Source organism: Saccopteryx leptura, chromosome 3, assembly GCF_036850995.1.
Source record: "Saccopteryx leptura isolate mSacLep1 chromosome 3, mSacLep1_pri_phased_curated, whole genome shotgun sequence".
Classification (NCBI taxonomy): Eukaryota; Metazoa; Chordata; class Mammalia; order Chiroptera; family Emballonuridae; genus Saccopteryx; species Saccopteryx leptura.
The window spans coordinates 370,290,794-370,311,145 of NC_089505.1; the positions used below are offsets into that span (position 1 = coordinate 370,290,794).

The 20,352-nt window shown below is 59.5% G+C and overlaps 1 protein-coding gene across 1 annotated transcript in view; it reads right to left on the bottom strand.

Annotated features, from left to right (window-relative positions):
* Nucleotides 1-19,533, bottom strand: part of LOC136398603 (maestro heat-like repeat family member 5) — a 47,809-nt gene extending 28,276 nt beyond the window's left edge. The window contains exons 1-13 of the mRNA XM_066372773.1: nt 19,454-19,533; nt 16,075-16,256; nt 14,354-14,499; nt 13,273-13,401; nt 10,609-10,768; nt 8,625-8,677; nt 6,100-6,207; nt 5,731-5,847; nt 5,167-5,286; nt 4,061-4,207; nt 2,393-2,515; nt 1,569-1,648; nt 443-653 (exon numbers count right to left, since the gene is read on the bottom strand). Coding sequence (XP_066228870.1) covers nt 443-653; nt 1,569-1,648; nt 2,393-2,515; nt 4,061-4,207; nt 5,167-5,286; nt 5,731-5,847; nt 6,100-6,207; nt 8,625-8,677; nt 10,609-10,768; nt 13,273-13,401; nt 14,354-14,499; nt 16,075-16,256; nt 19,454-19,533 — 1,656 coding nt within the window. The remainder of the gene's footprint in view (nt 1-442; nt 654-1,568; nt 1,649-2,392; nt 2,516-4,060; nt 4,208-5,166; nt 5,287-5,730; nt 5,848-6,099; nt 6,208-8,624; nt 8,678-10,608; nt 10,769-13,272; nt 13,402-14,353; nt 14,500-16,074; nt 16,257-19,453) is intronic.
* Nucleotides 19,534-20,352: the final 819 nt, after the last annotated feature.

Consider the following 20,352-nt stretch of genomic DNA (forward strand, 5'->3'; position numbering starts at 1 on the left):
AGTTCATCTCTGGTAAGGCTGGCTTCCTAGGTGTCCACCCCGCGCAGGGCCTGATCTCGGAAGGGCTCTGAGTGCCCCGTGCACTGCTGAGCCACCCTCGTCTTAAAACTCTTAACAGATTTTAAACGAGAGTCCCACATTTTCATTTTGCAGGGGTCCTGGCAAGTTACGTAGCTGGTTCCAATTCTTGGGTCCTCCATGTTAGACAGACCCCAATCTCTACTGCTTGGCTGTCCAGGCATGCGCAGGGAGGGAGGGGGCCACAGAAAATAACCCAGGCCACCCTCCATCACAGCCCATCAGAACAGAGCCCTCGGGCACTGACCCTCGGCCCCCTGGGTGCCCTAGGGAGCTCCCTTCAGCTCTCTGAGTTGCTGCTAGGAAGGTCAATGCAGGGTCTGGTGTAGCAGGAGCTCAGTGGACACCAGCTCCCTGCCGGCACCTGGGCAGCAGGCAGAGCCGGATGCACTGCCCGAGGGCCCCCGCTGGAGAAGGGGTGCAGGCACCCAGCTTGCACCTGGATGTTGGGTGGCTCCAGGAAGAGGCAGGTGTGCTTCTCTAGGACGTCCAGCTCCGGCAGGGTCAGCACGCTGCGGAGGCAGACGGACAGGAACCGCGATTTCTTCTCTGAGTCCAGGGTCGGCCTCAGTTTACTGTGTGGAGGACAGAAGGCGGGGGGGGAGGGGTGTGAGAGCTGGGGGTGGGAAGGGGGCAGCTGTCGGTGCAGCCAGGAGCGGGCATTCCCTCCCCTCTCGCCTTTCCCCCTTAACCAGAGGCTCACGTGTACACTCTGCCTCCCCAGCCTTGTCCCTCTGTGTCCTGTGGTGAGCCTCCTGTGCAACGAACTTCCGCAGGGATTTGCAAGGGACTCACCGGACAGGCTGGGAGCAGGGGCTGCCCCCTGAGCACCCTTTTATGGGGCAGTCTGGTATCTCCCTGCCCTGGTTGCACCCCTGGGATTTGAACCTGGTCTGTCCACTCTGGGGAAGGCCCTCCAGTTCCACCTGCCACCTGCCACGTGCAGGGCTGGGCCCGCAGGATGCTTGGCGGGTGCCTGGTGTGTGCCCCTGCAGTCGGAGAGCCTGCAGCCCTGAGCCTCCGCTTCCTAGTCAGACCCACTGTGAACTGGCCAGGGCAGGGAGGCCAGGTCCCCCCTCACCCCGCCTGTGGCGGGCAGCTAACTCAGGGCCTGCCACTGCCTTGGGGTTCCCGAGTCTCCCTCCCTTCCCTGGGATGATGGCTGGAGAGTAAATTCAGCTTCCCTTTGTATTTGCTCCTCTGACTACGGAAGCCCGCTCTAGACCCTGCCTGCAGCTTGGATCGTGCCGGAGTGACTGCTGTGACCTTGAGTGTGTAGGGGAGTCAGCTTAGTTCTGGGGAGCAGCTGTGTGCCCAGACTGAGTGCTCAGGCCCCTAGGAGCTGCCCATCCCCCACAGCCGGGGGGCTAGCCCTGCCCAGCGGGGCCTTGACCTCTGACCTCTCCCTGCTGGGCTGTCTTGCTGGCACCCCACCGATGGCGAGGTGCTGTCTGATGCCGGGAAGGCCCTGCGGGGGGCTGGGCGCCTACCAGAGGCTGCAGGTGACGTGCATGACCTGCTGGCGTGTGGACGTGCACAGGGTGTTCTTGGGTTCCTTCTCCATCAGAACCTGTGAACGCCCGGGGGGGGGGTGCTGTCACTGGGGGGGGGGCGCTGTCACTCACGGCTGGGCCGACCCCACTCCTGACACCAAGTCTGATCTCTGCCTGCAGACCTCAGTGCCCGGCGCCTGTGTGGCCACCGCAGGACTCTGCTCCAGCTCCTCGCCCACGGGGTGGCCTGGCCCCCACGTTGAGAACTAGAGCGTGGACCTTAGAATCAGATGGGTCAGGCCCACATGCTGCTTCGCTGTGCACGAGCTCCGTGGCCTTGGGCATGTCCCCAACCACTCTGAGCTCTGTTTGTTCAGAGAACGTGGCGTTGCTGCACGCGCCAGGCATGAAGAGAGGCGCAGCAGGAGCTCAGCAAATAGGGAGTGCTACTGTGACGACTCGTAATTGTCACTAGTGTGTTTCCTCCCTAACCTGGGGCTCTGTGAGGCCACCACCCCTAGGACCTACTGGTCTTCTCTAAGTCGGCATGAGCAGAATGGGTGGGCTGGGCTTCTCTGGGCCTCAGGGACGTCAGCTGTGAGGCGGCCGTCGCTGGCCAGCGCAGGGTCCCTGGGAGCACCACGTGAAGTGGGGGACATGGGTTGGTTTCCAGGTGTGAAAGCCCGTGGGAGGCTTGTACAGGCTCTAGAAATCCAGCTGCCGCCCCCTTCCCCGGCCATTGCCCCCTGTGAACACTGCTGGCCTGAGGAGTGGGCGCCCTCGCTCTGTCCACCTCCCCTGCCCCGGGGACCGGCACTCACCATCAGACATTCTAGAAGCTCGGAGAGCTGGGAGAACTGGTAGCTGTGGGCGCCGCTGTTGCGGCTGATGGCCTCCACCAGCATGCGGATGGCAGCCAGGAAGCTGTGCTTCAGGGTCTCATCCTGGCGCAGGGGGACAGGCCCGGGAGCCAGGAGGTGGAGAGGGCAGGAGAGAGTGAGAGCCGCTTCCACGTGGCCGGCCGCAGGCCTGGGAGGGGGAGGGGCGGCCGCGGGCGCTGGACCTGCGAGGGGGAGGGGCGGCCCCCGGGCGCTGGACCTGCGAGGGGGAGGGGCGGCCCCCGGGCGCTGGACCTGCGAGGGGGAGGGGCGGCCCCCGGGCGCTGGACCTGCGAGGGGGAGGGGCGGCCCCCGGGCGCTGGACCTGCGAGGGGGAGGGGCGGCCCCCGGACACTGGACCTGCGAGGGGGAGGGGCGGCCCCCGGGCGCTGGACCTGCGAGGGGGAGGGGCGGCCCCGGGCGCTGGACCTGCGAGGGGGAGGGGCGGCCCCCGGGCGCTGGACCTGCGAGGGGGAGGGGCGGCCGCGGACACTGGACCTGCGAGGGGGAGGGGCGGCCGCACTGGACCTGCGAGGGGGAGGGGCGGCCCCGGGCGCTGGACCTGCGAGGGGGAGGGGCGGCCCCCGGGCGCTGGACCTGCGAGGGGGAGGGGCGGCCCCCGGGCGCTGGACCTGCGAGGGGGAGGGACGGCCGCGGACACTGGACCTGCGAGGGGGAGGGGCGGCCCCGGACGCTGGACCTGCGAGGGGGAGGGGCGGCCCCGGGCGCTGGACCTGCGAGGGGGAGGGGCGGCCCCCGGGCGCTGGACCTGCGAGGGGGAGGGGCGGCCCCGGGCGCTGGACCTGCGAGGGGGAGGGGCGGCCCCCGGGCGCTGGACCTGCGAGGGGGAGGGACGGCCGCGGACACTGGACCTGCGAGGGGGAGGGGCGGCCCCGGACGCTGGACCTGCGAGGGGGAGGGGCGGCCCCGGACACTGGACCTGCGAGGGGGAGGGGCGGCCCCGGACACTGGACCTGCGAGGGGGAGGGGCGGCCCCGGACACTGGACCTGCGAGGGGGAGGGGCGGCCGCACTGGACCTGCGAGGGGGAGGGGCGGCCGCACTGGACCTGCGAGGGGGAGGGGCGGCCCCCGGGCGCTGGACCTGCGAGGGGGAGGGGCGGCCCCGGGCGCTGGACCTGCGAGGGGGAGGGGCGGCCCCCGGGCGCTGGACCTGCGAGGGGGACGGGCGGCCCCCGGGCGCTGGACCTGCGAGGGGGACGGGCGGCCCCGGGCGCTGGACCTGCGAGAGGGAGGGGCGGCCGCGGGCGCTGGACCTGCGAGGGGGTGGGTTGGCCGCGGGCGCTGGACCTGCGAGGGGGGGGGGCGGCCACGGGCGCTGGACCTGCGAGGGGGGGGGCGGCCGCGGGCGCTGGACCTGCGAGGGGGTGGGTTGGCCGCGGGCGCTGGACCTGCGAGGGGGGGGGGGGGCCGCGGGCGCTGGACCTGCGAGGGGGGGGGGCGGCCGCGGGCGCTGGACCTGCGAGGGGGTGGGTTGGCCGCGGGCGCTGGACCTGCGAGGGGGAGGGGCGGCGGGCACTGGACCTGCGAGGGGGAGGGGCGGCGGGCACTGGACCTGCGAGGGGGAGGGCAGCCCCGGGCGCTGGATGTACCCAGGAGCTGTAGCGGAAGAAGAAGATCATCCGTGACAGGACGTTGTCCACCCAGGGGAGGATCTGGGCCTTGGCCTTGGCCGCCATCTGACCGTAGGCCAGGAGGATCGTGCTGCTGGCCCACTTCCACCGCAGGTTCTCCGGAAGCTGGCCCTGCTGGGGGGGGGGGTGCAGATCAGGGCCCTGCTGGACCCCGGTTCTGGAGCAGCATGATGGGAGGCATCGCAGGCCTGACCAGGGTGCCCTGAGGGGTGGCAGGCCTCAGTTTACCTCAGTAGAAATATAGAGAAAATTATTCTTTTTTTTTTTTTTTTCAGGAACAGAGAGAGAGTCAGAGAGAAGGATAGATAGGGACAGACTAGGAACAGAGAGAGATGAGAAGCATCAATCATCAGTTTTTCATTGCGACACTTTTAGTTGTTCATTGATTGCTTTCTCATATGTGCCTTGACCGCGGGCCTTCAGCAGACTGAATAACCCCTTGCTTGAGCCAGCGACCTTGGGTCCAAGCTGGCGAGCTTTTTTTTGCTCAAGCCAGATGAGCCCGTGCTCAAACTGGCAACCTTGAGGTCTTGAACCTGGGTCCTCTGCATCCCAGTCCGATGCTCTATCCACTGCGCCACCGCCTGGTCAGGCAGGAATTTTTTCTTGCCTGTGGGAATTACCCAGGGTACAGTGCGAGGATGGCCGCTCCATCCTTCCGCGGGGGCACAAGGTTGACCTCTGGCCCTTGTCTCATGTTTGATATGTGGCCCATGGCCAAAGAGCTACTACTAACAGACACACAGCGGTTACCACAGTGGTGTGGGAGCTGCCACAGAGCACCGCCTGGCTCGTTTTAATTACAACTGCCGGCAAGGGAGGAAGAAAGTATTAAAGGGGCAAGCTGAGGCACGGGTGTGTGTGTGTGTGTGTGTGTGTGTGTGTGTCACACTGCAGGTGGGCGGAGAGGTGGGGCCGAACTGGAGGCCAGGACATGGGGTCCAAAGCTTGTGCCCCTAACTTGCCCCAGGGCACCCTGCTGGGGAGGGCCAGATCTTCCTGGAGGGGGAGGGCCCCGACGTCCCAGTCCCTTGCCAAGGCCCCGATGACACTGGAGCTGGTACCTTTAGGGAGAAGCTGTGGAGGCTGCACTTGATGGGTGTGCTCCGGCCAAACTGCTCCAGGACGGCCCACACGTGGTCCAGGTGGCGGACGGCAGCCAGACCCACCGTGAGCGCGATGCCCTAAGGGGTGGGGGAGCAGAGCCACCATGTGGAGTCCCAAGATCAGGCCTGGCCCCTCACGGGGTGTGGGAACTGAGGCCCAGAAAGAGAGGGGCCCCCTCTGAGGTCACAGGCATCTCCCATACCTGCACATCCTGTAGGACATGCAGCTCTGAGCCCAATCCCATAGGGGTCTGGGGTCTGGAGGGTGGGTGGGGAGGCAGGCAGAGAGGTGACTCCCTGGAGGCCTGTAGTCACTCCCCACTCCCACTCCCAGCTCTGAGCAGACATAAGCCAGAGGTGGGGATGGTGGTCCAGGAACTGGGTCTGTGACCACAAAGAGGACCCAAGCTGTGGTGGGCTCAGAGCATGACCAGGGGCAGGGCTCCGCAGGTGACCAGCGGCAGGCTGAGCCTGTGGTCAGGGTCAGTCCATTTTGGGATGGGCTGAGTGCTGGGTCCTCACCTCCCTCTGCTCGGGCCACTCGTGGGATGTCTCTAGGAGGGTGCACAGGTGTGTCCTGACCGTGGCGCTGTTCTCCTCAGCTTGAAGGATCAGCCCATAGTAGATGAACAGGAAGGCCTGGGGGAGGGTTCAGCTTCCTGTCCTGAGCCTATCCCACCTCTGTCCATCCCCGTCCACCTGGAGAGCCTGCCAGGGCTCCTGCAGAATTCTGTGCGACCATCAGTTCCCCCCCTGCCTGGTGGTGGAGCTTTGGGGGTGTGGCTTTAAGTCCACTGCTCAGGTCCCCACACCCCTGGGGACCTTTCTCTTGGGTCTGCCAGTTTCTTTCTAGGGCCTGGGGCTGCCCGCGGGGAGGTGGAGTGTGGCCACCTTCTCTGGGGGCTGCTCCCGATGTGTCCGGTCAGGCTTGCTGAGTGCCCACTGCAGCTCCTTGGACCACACGTCTGTGTTCAGGAACTGGACTGACTTCACGGCTATCTGTGAGCAGATGGGGGGGTGGAGGTGGGCAGGGCCAGAGCTCTCCCTGTGAAGGGGGGGGGGGTGTCTCCACCAGCCTGGCCCACCCCCAGCCACTCGGTGCCCTGACTCATCATCCTTTTGTCTCCTCTCTTCTGAGAATTTATGCAGAATTGGTGTCGTTCTTTCTCGACTGTGATGGGATTAACGAGTGAAGCGCCTGAGCCCAGGTGCACAGGTGTATAGTGCTGTAGAATTTCCTCGGGACTGCTCAGAGTTTCTGTGTCTTCTCCTGTCAGTTTGTCATTTGTGCTTTTGAGGGCTTTTGTCTGTTCTAGCTAAATGGCCTCATTCACTGGAGTCATATTACATTGTTGCCGTTTGAGGTGTGAAGGCTGTGTGGTGCTCTTCCTGCTTTTCTGATACTGGTGTTTTGTGGTTTTTGTTTTAATTTTCTTTATTTTTTCTTGTTCTTAATACTTGATTATTTCTACTTTTGAGTGTGTGTGTGTGTGTTTAAGTTTTCTTGATCAACCTATCAAGGAGCTCATCGCTTTGTCAGTCTTTTTTGAATGACCTGCTGTATATATATATATATTTTTTGTGACAGAGAGACAGAGAAAGGGACAGATAGGAACTGACAGAGCGGAAGGGAGAGAGATGAGAAGCATCAATTCTTCGTTGCGACACACCTGTGCACCCTCCTAGAGACATCCCACGAGTGGCTCGAGCAGAGGGAGGTAAGGACCCAGCACTCAGTCCACCCCAAAATGGACTGGCCCTGACCACAGGCTCAGCCTGCCCCTGGTCACCTGCAGAGCCCTGCCCCTGGTCACGCTCTGAGCTCACCACAGCTTGGGTCCTCTTAGTTCATTGATTGCTTTCTCATATGTGCCTTGACCAGGGGGGGTACAGCAGACCGAGTGACCCCTTGCTCAAGCCAGTGACCTTGAGCTCAAGCTGGCAACCTTGGGGTTTTGAACCTGGGTCCTCTGCGTCCCAGTCTGATTCTCTATCCACTGCGCCACTGCCTGGTCAGGCTACTGTGTAGGTTTTAAACTCTCTGTTGTTTGTTCCTTTAGAAACTTTCTTTGAATCCTCCTCTAATTTTTATTACTTCTTGTAGTCCACGAACTTTGGGTTTAGTGTGCTCTTTGTATGAGAGCTTCTTAAAACGAGGGTTTAGAGAACACTAGATGCTTTTCTTCTTTTCTTTTCCAACACAGGAATTTAAAAAGATAAAAGAAATTTCTTTCTAAGCATGGCTCTCTGTTGGACCCCAAAATTTCCGTGTGTGGCGTTCTCCTTGTCATTCGGCTTGAGTACTTTCCAAGCCCCCCTGTGATTTCTGCGATGAACCCGGGTTACTGACAAGTGTGCTGTCTGATTTCCAAATATTTGAAATTTTTCTGCGTCTTTTATTCGCTATTGAGCTTTAATTTATGTTCTGGTTGCAAACTGTATGTCCTCTGCTTGATTTCAGCCCTATTACATTTATTAAAACTTTACGTATGGCCCAGCCTTGAATCTATCAAATGTCCTGTTTATGTTGGAAAAGAATGTCAATTAGATCAATTTGGTTAATTGGGTTGTTCCAGCCGTCTGTACCCTAAGTGATTTCCTGTCTTATTTCTTTATTAATTACCTATATTGCTACTGCTGCTGCTGGTCTATTTCGACTACACCGCTCACACAAATTAGGGGATATTTCATCGCTTCATATTCATTTGGAAATATCCCCTAATTTTTGTGAGCAGTACAGATGCCATTTAACCATGGCTCTTCTGTTGCTGCTTTATGTGCTATAATAGCTAACAGTTAACAAGTCCTTGTTAGGGTTCTGTTTCCGGTGATGCTCACAACAGACCTTTGAGCTGGGTCCTCCTACCCCGTTTGACAGAGGAGGAAACTCAAGTACAGAGAGGCGAAGTCGCTCAGCAGGGCCACATGGCTCTGACTGGTTGGATTTGGCCTGGGATCCAGGTTAGCCAGGGTCCCTGTCCCTTCTCCCAGCCGCACCAGCCCTCCCAGGTGGGTGGGTGGTCAGAGATGGACGCGCCCAGACCTGTGCCTTGACGACAGCATCTTCAGCCCACTCCCACCTGCTTCCTTCTGGCCCTGCTCTGAAATCTGGCCTCTGCATCCTCTCTGCCCCCCCCCCCCAGTCCTGGACCCCTCATCCTGAGGATGGGTGTGAAGGGCCGCGTATGTGCTGGACGCCTGTTCTGTGCCCAGCATGTAGGGGCCGAGGTTCAAATCCTGAGTTCCCCAGGAACCAGCCCCATGACTGTGGTCAGGTCCCTTCCCCTCCTAAGTAAAGTGGGGCTCTCCCCCACTCCCAGGGCTGAGCATGTGCCCAACCGGGTTGGCATGTGTCCTGCTCCCCCCGCCCCCCACTGTCCCCACAAAAGGCCCCGTTGTCTGGGCTCCCTCCCTACCTTGGTCAGCTTCTCCTCCCAGCATGCCTTCTCTTCCTGGCTGAAGACCCCACCTATGGGAGAGAGGGGGAACTGGAGGCTGGGTCTGACGTCCAGTGCTGGACCGCAGCCTCCATATTCCCCGTCCCTCAGACACCGGACTGAGTCCAGCTGACACTGTTCTGCCTCTGCCTGTCTCAGCTGCAGGGTGGGAGTGAGCTCCGGGAGTGTGGACCCTGCTGGGGCTCGGGGTGCAGAGCTGGGCGGGAGTGAGCTCCGGGACTGTGAACCCTGCTGGGGCTCGGGGTGCAGAGCTGGGCGGGAGTGAGCTCCGGGAGTGTGAACCCTGCTGGGGCTGGGGGTGCAGAGCTGGGCGGGAGTGAGCTCCGGGAGTGTGAACCCTGCTGGGGCTCGGGGTGCAGAGCTGGGCGGGAGTGAGCTCCGGGAGTGTGAACCCTGCTGGGACTGGGGGTGCAGAGCTGGGCGGGAGTGAGCTCCGGGAGTGTGAACCCTGCTGGGGCTCGGGGTGCAGAGCTGGGCGGGAGTGAGCTCCGGGACTGTGAACCCTGCTGGGACTGGGGGTGCAGAGCTGGGCGGGAGTGAGCTCCGGGAGTGTGAACCCTGCTGGGGCTGGGGGTGCAGAGCTGGGCGGGAGTGAGCTCCGGGAGTGTGAACCCTGCTGGGGCTCGGGGTGCAGAGCTGGGCGGGAGTGAGCTCCGGGAGTGTGGACCCTGCTGGGGCTCGGGGTGCACAGCTGGGCGGGAGTGAGCTCCGGGAGTGTGAACCCTGCTGGGGCTCGGGGTGCAGAGCTGGGCGGGAGTGAGCTCCGGGAGTGTGAACCCTGCTGGGGGTTGGGGTGCAGAGCTGGGCGGGAGTGAGCTCCGGGAGTGTGAACCCTGCTGGGGCTGGGGGTGCAGAGCTGGGCGGGAGTGAGCTCCGGGAGTGTGGACCCTGCTGGGGCTCGGGGTGCAGAGCTGGGCGGGAGTGAGCTCCGGGAGTGTGGACCCTGCTGGGGCTCGGGGTGCAGAGCTGGGCGGGAGTGAGCTCCGGGAGTGTGGACCCTGCTGGGGCTCGGGGTGCAGAGCTGGGTGGGAGTGAGCTCCGGGAGTGGGAACCCTGCTGGGGCTCGGGGTGCAGAGCTGGGCGGGAGTGAGCTCCGGGAGTGTGAACCCTGCTGGGGCTGGGGGTGCAGAGCTGGGCGGGAGTGAGCTCCGGGAGTGTGGACCCTGCTGGGGCTCGGGGTGCAGAGCTGGGCGGGAGTGAGCTCCGGGACTGTGAACCCTGCTGGGGCTCGGGGTGCACAGCTGGGCGGGAGTGAGCTCCGGGAGTGTGAACCCTGCTGGGGGGTTGGGGTGCAGAGCTGGGCGGGAGTGAGCTCCGGGAGTGTGAACCCTGCTGGGGCTCGGGGTGCAGAGCTGGGCGGGAGTTTGGCCCCACTGGCTTTGCTGTGTGACCTCAGGAGGCCACGTGAGGCTCACCAATGGTGAACGAAGGGGTCCCTCTGGCATGGCCCTTTGGGAGGTGCTGGGGTCCCCTCAAGGTGAGAAGATATAAGGCAGAGAGGAGGACATTGTGAGATGGAAAGCCCCACCTCAGAGAGAGGGACTGCTTTGGGGACAACCCTGGGGGTCTCAGGCCACCCAGGCACAGAGGGACCTCTACCCAGCCCCCAGTGCCAGGATAGGGTGCAAAGCCAAGGCTAGCTGGAGCCTGCTTTCTCCCAGGCCTCGGTACTCACACTCCCAAGCAGGGACTTTGAGGCCACACTATATCCTCCCACTGACCCAGCCCCTCCCTGATGCTGCTGACCAGTTCCTAAAGCCCTGAGGCATACACGCCCTTGCCTCCTCAAACTCCTACTGATCCCTCAAGGCACAGCTTTGACTTGGCTGCCTCTTCCTGGAAGCCTTCCCTGGTGGCCACCAGGGCAACCCAGTACCTACCCACTGGTCTACCTCTGCCATGCTGGCCTGGGGGTGCCACAGGACCCCAGGGTAAGACGTACGTTCAGAGGTCAAGATGCCCATCACGTAGAGGACGCTGCGGTGTGGGAAGACGCCCGTCAGGACCTCGGTCTCCAGGTGCTGGGCCACCGCCCGCCACGAGTGCTTGCAGATGGCCACCAGCACGTTGCTGGCCGCGTCCTGGTACACCTCCTCCAGCTCCTGCGGGGTGAGGGGAAGCAAACAGGAAGGGGCGGTGCTCGTCCGGAGAGCTTTAGCGAGCGAGTCACACACGACCCCGGGCGGGGGTGGGCACAGCAGCCACAGAAGTGGTCGGGCGCCCAGGTGCCCTCCTCACTCTGCACACTGGAGGGGCCGGCAGAGTCTGGAGGCTGGGTGTCTGGAGAGGGCCGCGGAGGGTTTCTGAGTGGGGAGGCCAGGCCTGCGAGCACAGGAGTGGTCACCCGGCAGGCCAGGTCCTCCGCGCGGCCGCGGGGCCTCAACCTCAGGCCGGCCTCGGGACCAGGGTCCTCTCTGGGAAACGTGGACAGCCCAGGAGGGAAGACATCTTCATTCCACAAATCCTCTCATCCCACCTGTGTTTTTGGAGTGTCCGATCAGCTCCTGACCCCTGGCAGACAGCCACCGGAAAGGCCTCGGCCGTGGGAGAGAGAAAATAAACCAGGAGCACAAACCAGGAACACGCAGCTCAGAGGAAACCGGCCAAACAGAGAGACGGAGCCTTCCAGCCAAACCCCCTCGAAGAGCCTCTGAGATAAGGGAAGATACTCATCCGCGGATGTATCAATACAAACAGAACAGCGTGATACGAGAGAGGGCATTTCAAGAACAGAAGCAAGATCTCTTGAAAGTTCAAGATGCGAGGCGTGGACGGGACACTCAGTGAGAAGGTTCGGAAGAGAACAGCGCGTCTTCAGAGGACGGAGGAAAGGACAGAGACGGAGGAGGAGAGGCTAGATAAGAATATGAGGAGCGTTCGGATGTGCCTCCGCCGGGTGGGCGCGAGTGGGTTCCTGCAGCCCGGGACAGAGCCGGCCGGGAGACAGCACCCTCCTGGGAATTCACCGGAGCCGTTTTCCATAAAGAAAGCAGGCAGACGGCAAGGACGCAGCACCGCAAAGCCTGGTGGCCCCAAACAGCCCCAGAGGGAGGCACACCGCTGTGGAACCGCGGACCAGCTGGGACCAAGAGAAGGTTCCAGAAGCTTGCCAGCAGAAAAGCAGGTTGTGGAAAAAGGGACTGATGTTTAGCATGGCTCTGGAGCCTCCGCAGTCGCAGGGGAGGGGGCGGGGGCAGGGAAGACCATGGGACGACCACATCCCACGCACTGTCCACGGTGAAGAGGACAGATAAGGCCAGAACCCTGTGAGAAAAGGCGTCTCCTTCCTTGGGGATTAGGAGGCGGGGTCTCCTGAGGGGAGGGGCAGTGGGAGTGTCAGACCAGCTCAGACCCTGATAGGGATCTGGGGTGATAACGTGCCCTCTCTCCTCCATGAGTCCTGGACTGATTCCTGGCACCCAGGCTGGGGTCCGCCCCCTGCATAGCCCAGTCTGCCTCAGGCCGCCCCAGGGGGCTCCTGTCCACCCTCAGAAGGGATGAAGCCAGGCCGCCACCTGGACACCGACAGGCTCTGCGTGGCCTGTGGCCTCACCTGTCTGGGTCACCACCAGGTGACCAGCTCTGGTCACCCCCCAGCTCTTCATTCTGATGACGATTACCGTCAGTCTGTGGACTATACACATGGGTGCCTTGCACTTTTAGAATATGCCTGATTTACTTCCCAATGATGAGTTAAAATATATTTTTTTATAAATTAAAGAAAAGGATTTTAGAGAAATGAATAGGGTAGGTTGAACACCCTTCCGTTTCCCCTGATGGTCACACCAGGGTGATGTGGGGAGCATGGAATTCGTCACACCCGCCATTTACCAGCTGGGTGGTGGCTCAGTCCCTCCACCTGTGAATGGGGGTTGTAAACACTCGTGGGGAGTGAAATCATACTTTGTGGGGTGCCAGGGCTTGGACCCATGGTGGTGGGCCTGGTGACTGGTGACCACTCTCTGACCATGACTGGTCATGTATTTATTGGCTCTCCAGCATGGGGCTACCCTGGGCTCGTGGTCTGAAGAAAAGCCATGGTCAGTTGAGGCAGTTGGTGGGCCTGGCACAGGTCCGGACCCACACGCCCATCAGACAGACACCGACGGTAGGTGACAGAGGGCCGAGTCACAGCCTGGGGGGGACGTCTGGCTGGGGAGGGGCACAGGTCTGGACCCACACGCCCATCAGACAGACACCGACGGTAGGTGACAGAGGGCCGAGTCACAGCCTGGGGGACGGGTGAGACTTGCAGAGACTTCCAGAGGCGGGGGTGGGGGGAATGGTGAAGAAGGGGATGGAAAGGGGACCCGTGGCAGGGCAGGGACCTGTAGGCAAAGGGCACTGAACTGCAGAAGACGTTTGGCTCTTTCGCTCATGGGCCCTGAGGCCTCAGACAACAGTGAGCTCTCTGAGCCTCACCTTTCTCAACTGTGAAGTGGGTGCATGAGCTGGTCTCTCTGAAGGGGCTAGTGGGAAGAAAATGAGAAAATGGACAGGAATTGCGCCGTCAACCCAAGGCCGAGAGCCGCCCCAGCATAGTTGGATCCTCGGGGCAGCTGGCCGCCTGCGTTCCTGGGAGCCCTTGGGGGGAGGGGAGGCCCACCGTGGACTTGGTCATGTTCTCCAGGGCCATCTTCATGAAGATTTTCTCCCAGGTCTCAGGAAGGGAGTCACTGGCTTCAATGACCGTCTCCAGAACGAGGAATAGTCGGAACTTGTGCCGATTGGAGATCTGTACGCAGCAGAGTGGACAGAGGCTCAGGGACGAGTTGGGAGTCACCAGTGAGAGTAGGGGTGGGGGAAGGAGGTGAGGCGGTCTGAGGGGAAAGACCCCAAGTGGACGCATGTGGTCGTTTGGCCAACAACCATTTAGTGAACATCTACTCTATGCAGGCCTAGAATTAGGTTCTGCAGAGACAGAGGAATAGAAATCTGTCCCTATCCTCAGGGAACTGCTATGGGATTCAAAAAGCATTCCATCTTTAAAGCCAATTAATTTTATTCATTTATTCACTCATTCATTAAAACTAACACACATCTTACCTAGCAATCATCCACCAATAATCCATCCACCCAACAATCCATCCATTCACCCACCTACCCACCTATCTACCCATCTATCTACCCATCCATCACCCATCCATCCATCCATCCATCCATCCATCCATCCATCCATCTCTGCTACTCAATTGCTTCCCTAAGCCTCAATTTCCTGTGTGGGGATTATGATTCCTCTCGCAGTGGTCGGCAAACTCATTAGTCAACAGAGCCAAACATCAACAGTACAACGATTGAAATTTCTTCTGAGAGCCAAATTTTTTAAACTTAAACTATATAGGTAGGCACATTCCTTATCGAGGTAGTGCCCGCGTGTGGTATTTTGTGGAAGAGTTACACTCAAGGGGCCAAAGAGCCGCATGTGGCTCGCGAGCCGCAGTTTGCCCACCGCTGCTCTATGGGGATTATAATATCTCTGATCTCTTTCGTGAGATTGTTCTCAGGTCAGTCAACACATAATGGTCCACTTTTCTCCCTCCTCTTTCAGCTCATTGGACATATGTGGAGATAGACTTGCCCCAAATCAGGTAGCTGCTGTATGGAGAAGCCAAGATTTGAGCCCACCTTGGGACCCAGCCCCCCCCTCTGCTCTCTGTGCCTCCCGTGAGTAGCCCAGCATCTCTCACCTGAGGGTTGTCCACAAAGAAGTCATAGATGGCTTCCAGCACCAGGTTGGGGGCCTTGTGAGCCATGTTCTTGATCTTCTTGGTGATGTACTTGGAACGGAGGGGGTCTGAACCACTCAGGTCTCGGAACATCTTGAAGCAGATAGCTAAAGTACACGGCAAGAAGGAGTGAGGGGGCATGGGCTGTGGGAAGCTCCCACTGGGCCAGCGGGGCTGGGTGGGCTGCGAATGGAAAGAAGTGACCTAAAGTGAGGATTGGAGCACTGAACACATTCCTGGGCCTCCTGATGGTCCAGCCAGTCTGTCTGGAGTTCAAGACAGAAGAAGCAAGAAGGCATGCATATTCCCATCTATTCATTGTCCACCACCTTCTTATCCATCCATTGTTCATTCACCTGCCAATCACCTATCCATTGATCCATCTGTCCATCCACGCATACATTCATATGTTGTTTTTTTTTAATTTTATTTATTTATTTATTACAGAGACAGAGAATGACTCAGAGAGAGGGATAGACAGGGACAGGCAGACAGGAACGGAGAGAGATGAGAAGCATCAATCATTAGTTTTTCATTGCGTGTTGCAACACCTTAGTTGTTCATTGATTGCTTTCTCACATGTGCCTTGACCGCGGGCCTTCAGCAGACCGAGCAACCCCTTGCTGGAGCCAGCGACCTTGGGTCCAAGATCGTGAGCCTCGCTCAAACCAGATGAGCCCACACTCAAGCTGGTGAGCTCGGGGTCTCGAACCTGGGTCCTTTCGCACCCCAGTCCGACGCTCTATCCATTGCGCCACCACCAGGTCAGGCATTCACATGTTTTTTAATCAATCCATTTATCCATTCACTATCTGTCTATCCTTATATTCATCCACCAATCCAACCATTAATCAATATATCTATCTACCCACTCATTGATCCATCCATCCATCATCCACCCATCCATCCATAAATTCACCATCCATCCCTTTTTCTCTCCATCTATTTGTTCCTTCATTCCTCCACCCTCCACCCAGTTATCCAACATTCGATGATGTTCACTCTGGGTGGCCATAGGGTTGTGTGTAGGGGCTCAAATCAGAGCCCAGCTGTGTTCTGAAAGAGCCTCCAGCCCAGGGAGCCCTGCCCAGTATCAGTGGACCTTGGTTCCATGGGGGTATTTGTATAAAAGGCCCTGGGCACGCAGAGAGCAGGGGCAATAAATCCTGACTGAGATGGAGGGGTAATCAAGACTGGCTTCTCAAAGGAGGTGGCAATTAAATTTTGTGTAGAAGGATGAGGGAAAGTCACCTTTAGAGCGAGGGGAAAAGCATTCAGGGAGTGGGCCAGACCCAAGCCAAGGCTCTAAGGTGTGGGAGGAGAGTAGAGGTGAGGTGGGAGAGAGGAGAGTTTTGGAGCTGGGGAGGCATGAAGAGGCGAAGGAGCGCATGCAGGGTTCTCTGTGAAAGCCGCACCGTGTCCGCGCCCCTCACGTCCCGCAGTCCCGGACGATGCACCGTGTCCACACCCCTCACGTCCCGCAGTCCTGGAGGACGCACCGTGTCCACACCCCTCATGTCCCGCAGTCCCGGACGATGCACCATGTCCACACCCCTCACGTCCCGCAGTCCTGGAGGACGCACCGTGTCCGCGCCCCTCACGTCCCGCAGTCCTGGACGATGCTGTGGGTGGAGGGCCATGGTGGGTTGTGCGGGACCCTGAGACCCAGGGCCAGTGGTCACCTGAATTGTAGGCTTCCTCCAAGAACGTCTTGTGGTCCTGAGGCATCAGGGCAGCCTGGCTGCTCCGTGACTTGTACAGGAGGATGGTGGTGGGTGGCGTTGGCTTGTCCTTGCAGGCAGAGCTCTGAGGTGCCTTCCTGTGAGACGGCTCCTTCATGGATTCGGAGACGAGGGAAGAGATCCTGAAATGGAAATGGATGCACGCGCCTGGGTGCCCTGTGTGTGTTCATGGATGTGCCCTGTGTGTGTTCATGGATGTGCCCTGTGTGTGTTCATGGATGTGTCCTGTGTGTGTTCATGGATGTGTCCTGTGTGTGTTCATGGATGTGCCCTGTGTGTGTTCATGGATGTGTCCTGTGTGTGTTCATGGATGTGCCCTGTGTGTGTTCATGGATGTGCACATCTCGGTTCGGGTCAGGCGTGGTCACAACCTTCCAGGTGTCTACCCTTCTGTTCAGTTACCTGACTGAGCCCTGAGAAGGGGACATGAGTCTTCCAGTCTCAAGGACATTGTTAAGTAGGCAGCTTTGCCTGTGGGCCTGCCTTCCCAGCAAGTGTTGGTGGGACAGACACGGTTGGGAGGACTGGAAGGTTCAGGGTATGGCGTGCCTGGCTCCAGCTCTCACACTGACTTGGAGGAGGAGCCAGTCTTTTCAGGACCACAGGAAACTGACCTGGTCACCACACACCCCCGGTGGGATCTGGGAAGGAGGTCAGAGAGTATCAGGAGCAGCAGCATATTAGAAGGAATCTGTCTCCCAATATTTCACCCATCCACTTGTTCCACCATGTCAGAAATGTGTCAGATCACACCACTCAAAATCCTCCAGTAGTCCCCCCACACACAAAATAAAAAGCTCCTAGAACTAAATCATGCTTTCAACAACTGTGAAAATATAAAGTCAGTATGCAAAAGTCAGTCCTGTTTTATATACTAGCAGTAAGTAATCGAGAATTGAAATACAAAAGTTACCATATACAATAGCACTAAAGATTGTAAGATACTTATGTCTAAACCTAATAAAGAATTGTATGATCTACATTCTGTAAAGTACAAGATAACGGGGAAAGAAATCAAGAAGACTTCAGTAAGAAGAGATATACCGTGTTCATGGATTGGAAGACTCAATATTGTTAAGATACCACTTTTCTCTAAATTTTTATCAAAATATTTCATACAATTCCAATAAAAATCCCAGCAGGATTTATTTTTATTTTATTTTGTAGTAACCAACAAGTTGTTTCTAAAAGTTCTGTGGAAATGTTAGTGAAAGAACTAAGCCAAAATAATTTTGAAGAAGAACAATTTTGGAGGAACAATGCGACTGACTTGAAGATTTATCACAAAGCTGGAACAGACAGGACAACATGGTGTAATGAAAGTGTAGAAGCATAAATAAGTGCAACAAGACAGAGTCCAGAAACAGACCCACACATAAAAGGCCAACTGACTCTTGACAGAGGTGCAAAGGCAACTCAATGAAGACAGGGCAAACAACAGGTATTGAAATTATTGGACACGCGCAGGAAGAACCACCCGATTTATGCCACAAGCTATGTACCAAAATTAACTCGAAATAGATCATGGAAACTAAAAGTGAAACCCCCAAATTATAAAACTTCTGGAAGAAAATATAAGAGGATATCTTCGCGATCTTGGGTTAGACAAAGATTTCGACACCAAAAGTACTACTGTCCGTGAAAGAAAAAAAAAAAATTATCACAAAGCTGGAGAACTTCTGTTTTTGAAAAGTCATCTATTAAAACAACAACAATGAAAATATAAGCTATAATAGACTTGGAGGAGGTATTTGCCAATCATATATCTGACACATGACTATATCCAGAATAACATGAAGAACACAGCGAAACAAAAATCACCAACAGCCTAGCAAACCGTGGGCACAAGATCTGAACCGATGTTACCCCCCAAGGAGAGAAACAGACGGCAAACAGACACAGGGTCTGGGGCCTGGGGTCTGTGCTCACTCCCGGCTGGGGGCCTGGGGTCTGTGCTCACACCCTGGCTGTTCCCCGCGGGGCCTGGGTCTGTGCTCGCTCCCTGGCTGCTCCCCGCGGGGCCTGGGTCTGTGCTCGCTCCCTGGCTGCTCCCCGCGGGGCCTAGGGTCTGTGCTCACTCCCTGGCTGCTCCCCGCGGGGCCTGGGTCTGTGCTCGCTCCCTGGCTGCTCCCCGCGGGGCCTGGGGCCTGTGCTCACACCCTGGCTGGGGGCCTGGGGCCTGTGCTCACACCCTGGCTGCTCCCCGCGGGGCCTGGGGTCTGTGCTCGCTCCCTGGCTGCTCCCCGCGGGGCCTGGGGTCTGTGCTCACACCCTGGCTGCTCCCTGCGGGGCCTGGGGTCTGTGCTCACTCCCTGGCTGCTCCCCGCGGGGTCTGTGCTCACACCCTGGCTGCTCCCCGCGGGGTCTGTGCTCACACCCTGGCTGCTCCCCGCGGGGTCTGTGCTCACCCCCTGGCTGCTCCCCGCGGGGCCTGTGCTCACACCCTGGCTGCTCCCCGTGGGGCCTGGGGTCTGTGCTCACACCCTGGCTGCTCCCCGCGGGGTCTGTGCTCACCCCCTGGCTGCTCCCCGCGGGGTCTGTGCTCACACCCTGGCTGCTCCCCGCGGGGTCTGTGCTCACCCCCTGGCTGCTCCCCGTGGGGCCTGGGGCCTGTGCTCACACCTTGACTGCTCCCCGCGGGGCCTGGGGCCTGTGCTCACACCTTGACTGCTCCCCGCGGGGCCTGGGGTCTGTGCTCACTCCCTGACTGGGGGCCTGGGGTCTGTGCTCACTCCCTGGCTGCTCCCCTCGGGGCCTGGGGTCTGTGCTCACTCCCTGGCTGCTCCCCGCGGGGCCTGGGTCTGTGCTCGCTCCCTGGCTGGGGGCCTGGGGTCTGTGCTCGCTCCCTGGCTGCTCCCCGCGGGGCCTGGGTCTGTGCTCGCTCCCTGGCTGCTCCCCGCGGGGCCTGGGGTCTGTGCTCGCTCTCTGGCTGGGGGCCTGGGGTCTGTGCTCGCTCTCTGGCTGGGGGCCTGGGGTCTGTGCTCACTCCCTGGCTGCTCCCCGTGGGGCCTGGGGTCTGTGCTCACTCCCTGGCTGCTCCCCGCGGGGCCTGGGTCTGTGCTCGCTCCCTGGCTGGGGGCCTGGGGTCTGTGCTCACTCCCTGGCTGGGGGCCTGGGGTCTGTGCTCACACCCTGGCTGCTCCCCGCCGGGCCTGGGGTCTGTGCTCACACCCTGGCTGCTCCCCGCGGGGCCTGGGGTCTGTGCTCACTCCTCGCAGGAGGCTTCTCACAAAGCAGGGATAGGCCAGGGCGCCTGTAGGAAGCAGGGTGCAGAAGTCCCCTCCTGGGCTCCCACAGGTCTGGCCGGGCACTGGCCTACCTGGGGTCCTGGGACACAGTGGATGGTGTCCTGTAAGCCGTGGTGTGGCTGCGTGGCTTTTCCGAGTGCTGCCCGTCCATGCTGGGGTGTGGTTTGGAGAACCCACAGGCCCTGTCCTCATGCCCAGCGAGGCAGCCCTATCTCTGGGCACCTCCCTCCCCAGCCCTGCCAGGCCTGACCTCACCCCTGAGGTCACAATGGTCCCAGCATCCAGGGCACCTGTCCAGGGGCAGTGTTGTGTTCTGGGCACAGACGAGTGTATGTGCGTGTACTGTGTTCTCGCTGTGGCCTTGGACCTGGCCCTTCCAGCTCGGATTCTCAGCTGTCCCCTGTAAGACCCACGAAGCCAGCCCTAGCGGACACCTTGGCGGCACCTTCTGAGGGACCCTGAGACAGAAGACCAGCTAAGCTATGTCGTCAGGATTCCTGACTTAAGAAACTGTGGGTCAGGAAATGTGTGTTGCTTTAAGCACTACATTTTGGGGCCGTTTGTTACACAACAGTAGATAACTATTACATGTTCCATGCCAGGAAACAGGCGGAGTTAGGCTTCTGTGTGATTACATGATACTGGGCTGTGGTCCATACGCTCAGCTGCAGAGCGGAGCTGGGTCCAGAAGGCGGACCGGGACCCCCAGCAGGGACTCTTATCAACATACTCAGCTGTTGGGGCCCTTGGGTGGGCGAAGAGTGAGGATACCACAGGGACCATGCGACTGTTGGTGCTGGGACTTCCCGCTGGGCCAATCAGCCCCAGCCCATGGGCGCCTCCCTCTGCCCAGCCAGCCCCTGGACTGGGGAGTCCTTGCCACCACGCTGTGCAGGCAGTGCCATGCGCTCTGGAGACAGCCATCTGCCTAGGACTGAGGCCACAGTGGGTGAGTCCCAGAGACAACAGA